Source organism: Echinops telfairi, unplaced genomic scaffold, assembly GCF_000313985.2.
Source record: "Echinops telfairi isolate 266 unplaced genomic scaffold, ASM31398v2 ScPeMD7_70;HRSCAF=299, whole genome shotgun sequence".
NCBI classification, from domain to species: Eukaryota; Metazoa; Chordata; class Mammalia; order Afrosoricida; family Tenrecidae; genus Echinops; species Echinops telfairi.
This window is the reverse complement of record NW_022103968.1, coordinates 70,383,350-70,396,853: the sequence shown is the minus strand read 5'-3', so window position 1 is coordinate 70,396,853 and position 13,504 is coordinate 70,383,350. Positions and strand designations below refer to the sequence as shown.

The following is a 13,504-nucleotide window of genomic DNA, read 5'->3' as shown; positions in this document are numbered from 1 at the left end:
TTCCACCTTTCCTCTAGAGATCACTTAGAGATCTGTGTTCTAGCTTTCCTCTAGAGATTGTCATTTCTATTCTCTATGAGGAACTTCTTTTAGCAGTTATCCTCTGGGAGCAAGTGAGCTGGCTATAAACACTTCTTTTTTCTTCACTGGAGAATCCCTTTATTTCATCTTTATTCTTGAAAGGTGTGTGTATGTGTGTGAACGCGTTCATGTGCTTATACTTGTGCAGACTTCTGAATTACTTGATTTTAGTCCTTTAAAAACATTTTTTCACTTTAGTCTTGCCCCCATAGTCTTGCTTTTTAGTTTTAGTTGTCTGATGTGACTACCATGTAATGGGCATAATTCCTTTGAGTTTCTTCTGTTGAGGTTCAGTGAGCTTTGTGGTCACCAAAGTATTGTCTCTGGTGAAACTTGTGCAGTTTCATCCAAGTCCCATCAAAATCCTCTGTCGTTTTCATTCTGCTACTGAGGTTATCCAATGAGTGTTTTATTTTAGTTATTATAATTTTCGATTCTAGAATTTGCCCTTGATTTTTTAAATTTCCTATTTCCTTATTGAGGCCTCCTATCTTTCAATTCTTCATAAGGGTATTGTCAAAGAGCAAACTGGAACTCCTGCTAAAATTAAAGATGAACAAAATAAAACAAATAAAAACCTTAAATGAAAAGAAATCAGAAAATATTAAAAAATAGAACAAATTTAAATGGTTCAAAAAGAAGATCAACTGATAAGGCACTAAATTGAAGGAACAGAATAATCCAGGTTGAGCAGTAAGATGCCTCAATTAGTGTTCTCTGTTTTACTTCTTTAAGAGCTCTGGTGGTGTAGTGGTTACATGGTGGGTTGCTAACCATAAGATCTTCAGTTTGAAACCAACTGCTCCTTGAGAGAAAAATGAAGATTTTTTTACTCCCATTAAAAGTAAGTCTTGAAAACTCATGAGGCCAGTTAATTATACCCTGTCCTATAGGGCCACTATGAGTTGGCACAGACTTCATGGCAGTAAATGATTGTACTTCTTGGGTTCCTAATATCCATTGCAATTGATACATAGAAAATCACAAACTTCACCATTAAAAGGTTTATGAAGGAAGTTAATAAATTATAATGCCAGTGAGAAATGCTCAGGGCTGTTGTTTACCAGACAGGTTACACAATTTCAGGTCTGCTAATAAGTGCCCCAAAGGGCATGCCCCTCTGCTGTAAGCCTCAATTCAAAAAAGCTCTATGGGTCAGCAAGCCTGCTCCCGAATCAAGAGCCCAGAGGGACCCCACTCCAATAAACTTCAGCCCATAGGCACTCAGCTCCACTTCCACTGGTCAGCAAATCCAACTTCCCTTATTACGTGTCCAGAGGCAGCCCACTCTGTAAGCCAGCCCAGCCTCCTGCACAAAAGCACTCATTTGAACTTGCTCCGCAGGTTGGAAGTCCATCCCTCTTTTCCATGCTCTGAGTCTCGGTACTGCTGCTGCTTCTCTCATGGTACAGCTGACATCAGGATCCAGGGGGCTCACTGTGCAGGGATCTCAGGTTCAGAGGACACGCTCCACTCCTGGCTCTTGCTGGTAATGAGATCACCTCCTCCTGACTCTCAGAGGAATCATTTAATACACATCAGGATGGCATTCCTGGGAATCCTAATTTACAATCGCTCACAGGAGAATCCTATCTGTAACTCTCCCACCTTCTTACCAGACCCATGAAGGGAAAGGTCGTTAGGTGGGAGTTAGAGACTGGCTGCAAGAATCACTGTAAATAATTCACTGCCTCTGTAGGCAGCACTTTTTGAGGATTCACCAAAGCTTAACTGTGAAAGGAATTTTTAAAAGAGCTTGAATACATAGGATTCAAAAACTTATAAGGAAAAAAATCTGATTGGTTAATATTTATCAATCTATGCTTTAACAACTTCATCTTTGTATATTTCAAGAGTCATCCTGAATTACCGTATATATCCGAGTATAAGTTTACCCAAATATCAGCTGAGGTACTAAATTTTACCACAAAAATTGCATAACAAGTGGGCTGAAAAACGTGGCTTATACTGGAGTATATACGGTAACACTCTTCCTGAGAGCTCACTATGAGAGGATGGGGTAGAAGGGAGCCTGCAGGTTTTCTGGCTAGCTGACTTTCGAAGATTAGCTCAGACTAAGCAGTAAACAGAGAAAAAGGTACAAATGGACTCTGATCTGCATCTTTGTCTGAAGCTTTTCCTTATGCTAAACATCTGATTTTCATGAACTCCATCACAGGGTTTATCCTTAGTTGTTGGAGAATTTTTATCATAGCTTCTTGAATGTCTTTGTCAGATAATTTCAACATCTGTAACATCTAAGCATTGCTATGTGCTGATTGTCATTACCCATATAAGTTGAGATTTTCCTGGATCTTCATATTTAAAGTAATTTTTTCTACTATCAAGTAGAATTAATTGAGTTATTTTATTATGAAACTCTGGTTACTGTTTCAGTCTTATGCAGCATGTTGGAGATTTTGTTTTTGCATACAGTTTCTGTGATTTATTTTAGGCCACAGGTTTCTGTAGTTGTGCCCCCAATGTCAGCCGAGTCCTCAAGGTTGTGGTAATACTACTTGGATCTGTCTGAGAGCAACTTCAGACTTCAGCAATGATTTGTATTGTAGTTATCAAAGTGAGTATATGCTATGTGGGTTAGTTCTAGTCTCAGAGTAAAATCGAGATGTCATAAACAATTTAAGTCGGACTTTCTAAAATTTTCTTTCTCTGTATCTCCCCAGATTTTCAGGTTCACTAGCACTCTCCCTTTTGTTTCTCTGGCCAGGAGGCTGGGGTTTAGGTCCTTCTGCTTTGAATTACAGGGGGATGACAGAGAGAGAGAGAAAAAAATAAATGTGACTTGGCCACACCCTTGTAGGACCTCTTTCTGACCAGAGAAGATCCCCTTCCCTCAGGATTTTAGTCTCCTTATAATTCCCATTGCCTTCAGTGCTTCCTCCACAACTACATTGCTTGGGAGAGCGTGTGTAAGAATAATAAAAGTAAGATTAGTGGGCACAGAATTATTATATGTTCTCTCTGAGTGTTAGGATTTCCTTTTTTCTGTTCCTCCCCCACCCCAGGAACTTTTATTATATTATATATTGTTGTTATTATTATTGCCATATCTTACACCATCCAATGTATCTGTTCCCCTATAATTCTGTTGCCGTTGAGTGGGGTTATACAGTCATCATTGCTATCAATTCCCCATTCTCCCACCTCCCCCCACACCTCTTCCCATACCCTCAGGAAATCATTACTCCCATTATGATTTCTGAAGGTTTTATCTATCTTGGATCTCATGTATTGAATGGTTTTAATTATACAAATGAACATACATAAGTCTAACAAGATTAATGAGGCAAAACCTTAAGAGTAAGGGGAGAAAATATTGAAGAACTAGAGGATAGTTATGTGTTTCACCAGTGCTATACTACACCCTGAATCCCTTCCATGTGGCCCTTCTGTGAGGGACTGTCCACTTATCTTACAGGTAGATTTTTGGTTTCCACTTTGTCTACAATTCTTCACATCAATTTGATTACTTGGTTTTGAAATTTTGGTACCTATTCCTGTTGACACTTAATGGTCACACAGGCTGGTGTGTTTCTTCCATGTTGGCCTTGTAGCTTCCCTGCTAAATAGCCCCTTGTTTGACCACAAGCCTTTAAGACCCCAGATGCTATATCTTAATAGCCGGGCACCATCAACTTGCTTTACTACATTTGCTTATGCACCCATTTTGTCTCTAGTGATCATGTCGGGAAGGTTAGTATCATACATTGCCACATTATTAGAACAAACTGTTCTTGTCCTGAGGTAAGATTAAAGTAGAGGTCCCCATCTATTGCATTACTTTTAAGGTTGGATTCACTCAATTTCTCCTTTCTTATCTAGACTGTGACCAAATGAGTATCATTTTTTAAAAGAAATATCTGCTGTTGCTTTGTTGGTTTGTTTCAACTAAAATTTGAGAATGAGAAAACTACCTCTTTACAGGTTAGGTATTTTTTTACCTTTGCTATGAATACACAAGCAAGGAAAGAAACAACAAAAAGGAATGGCTGATATATTAGACTTGGTCATTGAAAAATCTTGAATGTTGTTTCTATATCCAGGTATACTATGGACTACTCAAATTATCTACCATATCTCCCTTCATTCTCCTTCTTTGTGAAGCCTGAAGGGATTTGTGTGTCTATGCAGTGGCAGTGAGTGGGAATAGGCCAACAGATGGTTGTAAGAACCACATGACTTGCTATACTATCTTAGACTTGTAAATAAGCGTCATATTCAACTCTTTAAAAATGTTAAGTTCTTATAGGATGGTTGGAAGGATTATCATGTGTGAAATCATCTAATTATTAGTGTGTAAATTCTTATTTCTTCCTTCTAAGAAGCTAAGTGATACTATTTTGGTTTCTATTTATGACAAAACTGAAGAATGAGTGAGGATATGACCCCTGATGGCAAATGACATAAGGATTAGCCTCATGTAAAATCATTCTTTAAGGTGGCATAATGTTATCCTATTTGTGAGTGAGTGATGTTGCTGGATTTCCATGAAATTCTTCGCTGAGAGATACATAGTAGAATTTTCTGCCTGAATACATTTTCCTGGACAGCAGCATTGTTCATTAGCTTAAATGACACTAGTTGCCCCCAACTTCCCAACCTTTCTAGATGATGTTATCTTCACTGATAGGTGAAATCTTTATGCAACTGTCTAACTTTTCCCTGGTCTCTGAAGTAAGTGGAGATTCCAATGACTTCTTCCCCTTCCCTTTCCTTGAAAACAACTAGAAAGTACAGCTTTGCTCAGGTCTGAGCTTGTAGTGGAGTGATGGAGAAGGGAGCAATATTTGCTGGAATATCGTAAGAGAACTCATGGGCATAGGAATCTCCTGAGTCCTACTCAAAGCACTGAAAGGTATTATCCACTTGAGATGGGTCATGGGACACATGAATGTGGCGGTTGAGAGAACCCTCTGCTGCTACTGCCATAGAGAATCACAAATCCTTTCAGTCTACCATCCTCAATCTTTTCCTATATGCATTTGTGTTTGTTCTGCCATTAAAAATAGTTTTATTGATATATAATTTACATATCATGTAATTCAGTATTAAGTTCAATCATATTAAAAACATTTGTACAAACATCACCACAATCAATTTCAGAACTTTTGCTTTTGTACTCACTCCTCCTTTCCCCCAACCTCCTCTGCTGGGCATACCCCTAGGAGATTATTGATCCAGTTCTATCTCTATAGGTTTACTTAGCCTAGATTTCATCTACAGAACTCATGCAAAACTGAAACAAACCAAAAACAATAACAAAGTAAAACAAAACATGGAAAATTGTCAATGAAGAAAAAACCTAAGAATGTTAAAGACAAACAAATTTAACATGAGTTAAGAGGGAGATCAATCTATAAGGTGTTACATTTTAACCTAATTGCATCTGCCATCGTCGACTTTACAGTGCTCTCTGATAGTAAGGGTATTCACATCCCTGGCCTATGGTCAGAGGGGATTCACTGGAGGTTTAATCCATGTGGGGACCCTACAAATGGATTCTGATGTTCCACTCTTATCCATAGCCTTCTGCAAACTGAGTGTTCATCATTTAAGCTCTGAACCCATTCTTTCCTCCACACCTGGATTTTATTAATTACAATTCTGGCATCACACGAGCTGGTTTTTTTTTTTTCCATGCAGGCTTGGTTGATTCCTCACTTAGATGGCTGTTTGTTTTAAGACAAGTCGTAAAGAACCCAGATGCTATTTTTTTCTGACAGCCGGAATCATCTGGTTTCTTCACTACATTTTGTTATAGCACCCATATTTTCAGTGATCTCTTCATGAGGGCTAGCATCAAGTAGAGCCATGTTTGGGGAACTAATTGTTTATAGATTGGGACTAGAATTAAGTGTAAATCCAAAAATCCATCCATATTTAGAATCACCTCCAAAGAAATCACTGCTATTGAGCAGATTCAGTCGCCTAGCAGCTTTCTGAGTAGAATGATCCCTCTGGGTTTGCCCACTCCTAGCAACCCTGTAGGATAGGGTAGAACTGGCCCCTGTGAGTTTCTACCTGTGTAACTCTTCACAGGAGTAGAAAAGCTTTGTCTTTCTCCTGCAGAGTCACTGGCAGTTTGCATCTGCCCAACACGTAACCACTACACCACCCAGGGGATCCTTTATGTCCTAGTAATGGAACAAGAGAAAACTATGTTCTCAGAAATCTTCTCAAGAGTAGTGAAGTAGGAAAACATGCTAAGTTATTCTGGATAGGTGGTTGAGTTCCCTTTATCTGAATAGTATGGCCAGAAAAAAACTGATGTTTTTTCAATCTTGCCTTCTAATGAGAATGGGTGCACTTACCTACAAAGTTTTTGATTTGCTGAGGGGAGCATGCAAATTTGGAGATAATATTGATTTGCTGGGGCAGTAGAGACCTAGGCTGTGATTTTATTCTTTTATCTTCCTATCTACTGTTCAATCTCTCCCACAAATATGAATTGAAGATGGATTTTAAGAATACTTTTTTGAACCACCACTATTTTATTAGTATGCCAGCCTGGTGAACCAAGAATTTGCCAAACAGTGGTTCAAAATCAGTGGAAATAAGCAGCAGAGTTGGTTACTAGGAGGATGAAGCAGGGGGAGTGTAGAAAATCCCCCACCGAGGGGTGTAAGGTGACGTGTAGGCCTCGGGAGAAGCTAATTCAGCCGAGCCCTCAGTGTCTTGCTGATTGGAGCTCTAGGATAGGTCATCTTTTTTTTATCACTTTAAAGATGCATCAACTTTGGGAGGACATCATTTTGTCCAGAAAACTAACTTCTCCTTTATCACCATATCTATTCTGCTCAGGGTAGCTTGGGTAAGACCCTGGAGATTGAGGACATGCTTAGCAGGGATACTGCTATCTTGTAGGACATAAATACAAGCAGCTTAGTATTCTCCTCATTCCAGAGGATTCATTGATGGTGGATGTCCCAGTCTTCTCTACTAGTAGCTAAGCAGTTGGAAGCCATGAATCACAATCCAACAACTAATTGACCTGTTTCTCTGTCTTTATAGTAGATATATCTTCATCATCACTATTATCCTCATCATCATCCTTATCATTCATTACTTAGGCTGCGATCTGCATAGTCGGCAGTTCGAAACCACTAGCAGCGCCCCAAGGGGAAGACTAGGCTTTCTACTCCCTTAAACAGTTACAGTCTCAGAAACCCACAGGGGCTCGCTATGAGTCAGCATTGACTCAATGACAGTGAGTTTGTTTTCTTGAGACAAGGCACACACTCATTATATACATTAGTTTAGTATGATTAGAGTATTCAGCAAACATTAGCTTTTTGCCAATCATTGTGTAGGCCCTGGATGGTGCAAACAATTAACACACTCAGTTGTTGACCAGAAGCATGGAGGTTTTAGGTCTATTGATCTAGTTCTAAAAATTTAGCCACTGACCACCTTGTGGAGAATAGTTCTACTCTGACATGCATGAGATCCTCATGAGTCACAGTTGACTTGGTACCTGGTTTTCTTGTTATCTTAAGTGCTTTACATACATCATTCACTTCACCTGCCCATCATCTCTATAACGTACCGTAGGTACTATTATTGTTCTCTTTTACAGGTGTGAGGAAGTGTTTGTGTGTTGTGGCCCAAGAGACTTTGGTGAGACTGAGATTTGAACATAGGGCCTGCATGTCTTTAGGTGCTTCACTGTACTGCTGCTATGCTCAGTGCACACTCAGCATACGGACCCAGCTGACAAGGAAACTGCTAAGCCCAGCTAAAGACCTCAAGAATGTCTAGGGCTGCCTATTTTCAATCTCTGAACCCAATGTCTTATTGATGAGACCCAAAATACACCCTAGGATGCCACAGAGGGGAATTTTTGAGGCAATTTCTAACTTCTTGTGAAAATACTCTCAAACTGGCAAGAGATTGAATGGATAACAGTGAATACACAATAAAGTGGTGCCTCTGCCTTTGATCCCTGGCTCACAAATAAGCCATTTGGCTTCGCAGCGCCCCTGATACCTAAAGCCAGCAGAATTTATGCTTGTGTTTGGAATGGTTCTGTTCAGCCAGAAAACACAAGTTTATGGCTGAACCCTTTGCTCTGAAATGAAATCTAGTCCTTTTGGCTCAACTTTATTAGGCCATATTGTAGAATGATAGGGAACATAAGTATCCAAAATATGCTGTCACTTAATGGAACTGAATTGGTGAGTATTTTTGTCTTCACTTCAGTGCTGTGTCTTTAATGGGTAAATTCAGTAGGTATTAGAAATGCAAACCAGACCATTTTCTGAAATTTTATTTTTAATAATATTAAACACACTCAATGTTTTTTCCTTGTTTGTTTTGCTTCTTTACTTTCTAGTGTGAATTGAGTGACGGTTTACAGAACAAATCAATTTTCTATTAAGCAATTCAGACACTTTTTGTTTCATATCATGATTGCAGTCCCTACGAGGTAACACGATTTAGTCCATTTTCTCCTTGTGATTCCTGTTGACCATTTCACTGTTTTCTTAATCCTTTTGCCTTCTGGACTTAGGTCTTAGACAAATTCTGAAGTGGTGATGATTCTAAAGATGCCTATCTATTTAATGTTGTTTACCTTAAAGGTCTCTTTAATATTGAGCTGAAAATTCAGCCATGGGGGCGAGTTCAGTGCCAGGCCTGAAGAGTAACTAAGAGCCATGATCTCAGGGGTTCTACCAGTTTATAGATGACCAGTATGATTTTGAGTTTTGTTCCACATTTTCCTTCTACTCTTATCTTGGACCTTCTAATGTGATCTCTTTCAGAACAGTTGGGATTGGTAATTGACACCATCTAGTTCTTCTGCTCTCAAGGTTGTGAAGTCTGAGGTTAGCGTGGTCTATTAGTCTTTTAAACTATCATATATACTTGAGTATAAGCCGACCCAAATATCAGCCGAGGCACCTAATTTTACCACAAAACCCGCATTTAAAATGTGCTGGAAAACCTTGGCTTATGCTCGAGTATATACGGTGATTGTTTCCATGCATCTTTAATTTTCTTCTCTTTTCTTTGCTCCATAAGGGGATATACTAACTGTTGTACCTTTACTGGTCTCTCACAAGTTTTATCTTTGTGTACAATTGACCTTTATTTTCATCCCCAAAACTATCCCCTGTACCAATTAATTGATTTGTTTAATATGTTTAATTTGTTAATGTTTGATTATAGATCAGCTTTCATACCTTTGCCCCTTTTATGTCCTACTATAATGGATATAGAAAGGGCTTCAACATTTTAATGGAAGATTTTCATTAAATTTTAATTAAATTTTCCCACAAACTTTTAAAGGCCCCATCGTATTTGCTGCATATATAAATACACATGTAGACATAGTCTCAAAACTGTCCACATATGCATTGGTATAATGCCATTCTCCTTTGACTTCTGTTCAGCCTGCTTGCCTATCTATGTATTCATTCATAAATTACTGTTATTTTTGCAGGTGATAATGGTATTTATCTTTGTTGCCTTTGGCTTTTGTGCCTCCCCATGTCTTCCTTTGCCATTCTGACTTTGTGCTAACATCCCCCTTGTTTTATCACATTTTCCTTCACCTAAATTAATGTGTGTCTACCTTCTAGTTACAGATTTACCCTCCCATCCCCTCCCATCACTGGTAATTTTCAAATTCCTTTTCCTCCCTATAATTCCTGTTCCCATTCCTCCTTTTTTGTAATCCTATTGCCTGGACAACTGACTAAAAGAGATCCATATTTTTACCCATTTAAAAAAAAGTGACTCAACAGAATATAGAAATCATCAAGCAAAATCATTAATGTCACATGCAAGTAAAATCCTGCTGATGTCCAATGAACAGCAATTGCAGCAGTAGAACAGGGAGCTCTCAGAAATCCAAGCCAGATTCCGAAGAGGATGTGGCACAAGGGATATCAATACTGCTGTCAGATGGAGCTTGGCTGAAAGCAGAGAACATCATTAAAATGTGTATGTGTGTATTATTCACTCTGAAAAGCATTTGACTATGAATCATAACAAGCCAGAAAACATGTGTGTCAGGGGTATAACCTTTCACTGAACTTAATCCGTCTGTATGCTTAGCAAATTATTTGACAGACTAGACTACATGACGAAGAAATTGCAGAGTAGAGTGAGGAACACTTCATTAAGGAAGGTAGGTTCCCTGACCCATAACGTTAGAGCTGAACACATTTGGCTGAGGCTTATGGCAGAGTGGCATGCTCTTTGGGAATTTATTGACAGCATTAAAAGAGCTTTATAACATTGCCTAAGCAGGGTAGAAGCAAACAGACCATGTGGCTAAGACACTGGAGACCAGAGAGAATTCTGTTGGGAAGAGGCTGTGCTGACCAAAAACCCTGTCTTGAACATGCCCAGTCCCGAACCTGTCAACTTCACTAATAATGTCCATAGGGATGATTTGAGAGTTCTGTGTGACCACTGAAATGAATTGTCCACCGGCTGAGATATAAAGAATGCTATGAGAGGGATGGCTGCTGTCAGTCAGACTTCTTAAGGAAGATTGGAGAATGGAGGCATACCAGACCTCTGTCTCATGTTCTTAAGTTGATGTGGATTTTGATTCTTCTTCCCGTGTGAAATCACAGAAGGTAAAATACTTTCCCCAGGCCATTTCTTATCATCTAGTTGTTACAGATTTTCATCATTTCTGTTTATCTGGAAATGCCCTATTTTTGCTACCATATTTGAGGTATAATTTTACTGGAGATATAATTCTTAGTTTGTAAATTTTTTATTTCAGGGTTTTATATTTGTCAACCCATTGCCTTCTTATCTGCATGATTTCTACTGAAAAAAATCAGAGCTTAATCTTATTGATTTCCTTTGTAAGCAAATTTTTCTTTTTCCTGCACTTCTTTCAGGCTTCTTTTTAAAGTGTGGTTTTAGAAAGTTTGATTATGATAAGTTTCAGTAATTTTCATTTTTGGTATTTTTCTTTTGAGGTCTTCAATTAATGGTAATGGAAATGGGTATATCTGACCTCCTCTGGCTTCCATTTTGCCACAAGACAGGGGTTAGGCAAGCCTTCATGGTCCATCCTTCTTATTCTTATACCAACCATTTCTTCCATATCATCTACATTTATGTTGGGTTCGATAATTCATCCCAAAGGCTACATGGAGCTCACAAAACACTACTCATAATTAAGGGAGTTTGTTAGGGAATTCAATAGGTTACCACAAGTCAGGATCAACAAACAATAAGAATACAGTCATTGATCTCCTCAGCCAGCAGTCTCTCTCTGATTCTCAGCCTCTCAACCATGTGGTAGCCAAGTGTCTCTCCAGTTCTTAGTCTCTCATCTATGGGGACCCTTAGTCTCATAGTCTCAGGCCAGATAAGGAAATGGTACCCATTGTCTTGGTGTTGCTCCTCTGAGTCTCAGTACCACAGTATCCTATGCATCTGGTTTCAGAGACCTGTACCATTTGAGACAGAGAACTTGAATGTGTTCTCTCAAAGCCTTTGGGGCTGTCTCTAGTGTGGCTTCACAGATGCTGCTTCAAAGATGGCTCTACCTTCATACCGCTAAGGGGATGGTAATGAAAACTGACCGATTCTCCCTCTTAGAGTTACAAATGCCCTATTTACATAGTCCCATCTAGTCATTTGGTGGAAATGAGAGAGTCTTGGGTAGAAGAACCATATTAGGAAATCTCACTCCCCCACAGTTTGAAGTCAGTACACTCAGAAACCAAACTCACTGCCATCAAGTTGCTTCTAATTGATAGCAAGCTTATAGGACAGGGTAGAGCTGCCCTTGTGAGTTCCTGAGACTCTAACTCCTTACAGTGGTAGAGAGGCTCATTTTTCTCTCCAGAAGTGGCTAGTGGTTTCAAACTGCTGATCTTTTGATTATACAGCCCAAGGGCTTCCACCATTGTCAATGTGTGCATTCTAATTTTTTCCATGGTATTTGAGGAAAATTTTCCCCAACACATCTTTGACAAGTTTTTCTGTGTTCTTTTTTGGTTTGTTCTTTTTCCTGTTTTGGAATTCTGATGGCCTGTAAGTAGTACCTCTTGATGATATCCCATGAGACTTCTAGGCTTCCTTCATATTTTTTTCATTCACTTTTTGATGATTGTTTCTCTAACAGATTGGTATTGAGAGCCACCTTAGCAATTTTGTTTTCCAGTGACTCATTGCTCTTCCTTTGCCATTTCAATGTCTTATCTTTTTCTGAAATGTTAGTATAAATTTTCTGGATTTCTATTTGTTCTTTTTCATTCCCCATATCCCCAATGGTTTCATTGGCATCTAATTTGCATATGAGAGTATTCAATACTTCAATTACATCAAGAAGAGTTGTACAATCATCACCATAATCAGTTTTAGAATATTTTCTTAATTCTTATACTCATCATTTTCTTGCTTCTTTTTAATGTTTTCTATTTTTTTAAGTTCTCTGTAATTTTATCTGCACTTTTGCTTAAGTTTGTTTGCATTTTTCTCCATCTTTCTTTCAATCCATTGATGGTACATACATATTTTTTTAAAAAAAAATGTTGTGTCTTCCATTTTATTTGGAGCTCTTACAGATATTATAACAATCTATAGTTCTATTAGATAAAGCATGATTGTACAATTACTGCCACAATAATTTTAAATACATTTTGGTTTTTCTTGTAGTCATTTGATATCAGCTCCCCTATATCCCCACCCTCCACCAACCTAGCCCCCAGGAACCCTTGTTGTTATATTAAATATTATTATTAGTTCTTTTTATTTTTTTCTCCATATCTTACACCATCCAATGTATCCATTCACCAACAATGCTATAATGCACCCTGGATATATTATCCTATGTTAGTCTGGGTTGACTAGAGAAATAAATTCATAGACAGTCATATGTGTGTAAGAAAGAGCTTTACAAATGTGGTGAAGAAAGTTGATAGTGCCTGGCTATCAAAAGATATAGCGTCTGAGGTCTTAAAGGCTTGAAGATAGAGAAGCAGCCATCTAGCTGAGAAGCAACAAAGCCCTCATGGAAGAAGCACACCAGACTGTGTGATCACAAGGTGTTGAAGGGATCAGGTCTCAGGTATCAAAGTACAAAACTCATATGATTAAGAATGAATGGCAGTGTGGAGTAGGGACCCTAAGCTCATCTGTAGACAACTGGACATCTCCTTACAGAAGGGTCACAGGGAGGAGATGAGCAAGGCAGGTGCAGTGTAGCAACAATGAAACATACAACTTTCCTCTAGTTCTTAAATGCTTCCTCCCTGCCCCCCACTATCATGATCCCAATTCTACCTTACAAATCTGGCTAGACCAGAGGATGTACACTGGTAAAATAGGAACTGGAAACACAGGGAATCCAGGACAGATGAACCCTTCTGGACCAGTGGTGAGAGTGGCGATACCAGGAGGGTGGAGGGAAGATGGGGTAGAAAGG

The 13,504-nt window shown here is 38.8% G+C and overlaps 1 protein-coding gene across 1 annotated transcript in view; it reads left to right on the top strand.

The window, feature by feature from the left end:
* Window positions 1-13,504, top strand: part of KCNMA1 (potassium calcium-activated channel subfamily M alpha 1) — a 1,099,869-nt gene that overhangs the window by 836,151 nt on the left and 250,214 nt on the right. Inside the window, 1 exon segment of the mRNA XM_045291187.1 lies at window positions 2,634-2,682. Coding sequence (XP_045147122.1) covers window positions 2,634-2,682 — 49 coding nt within the window.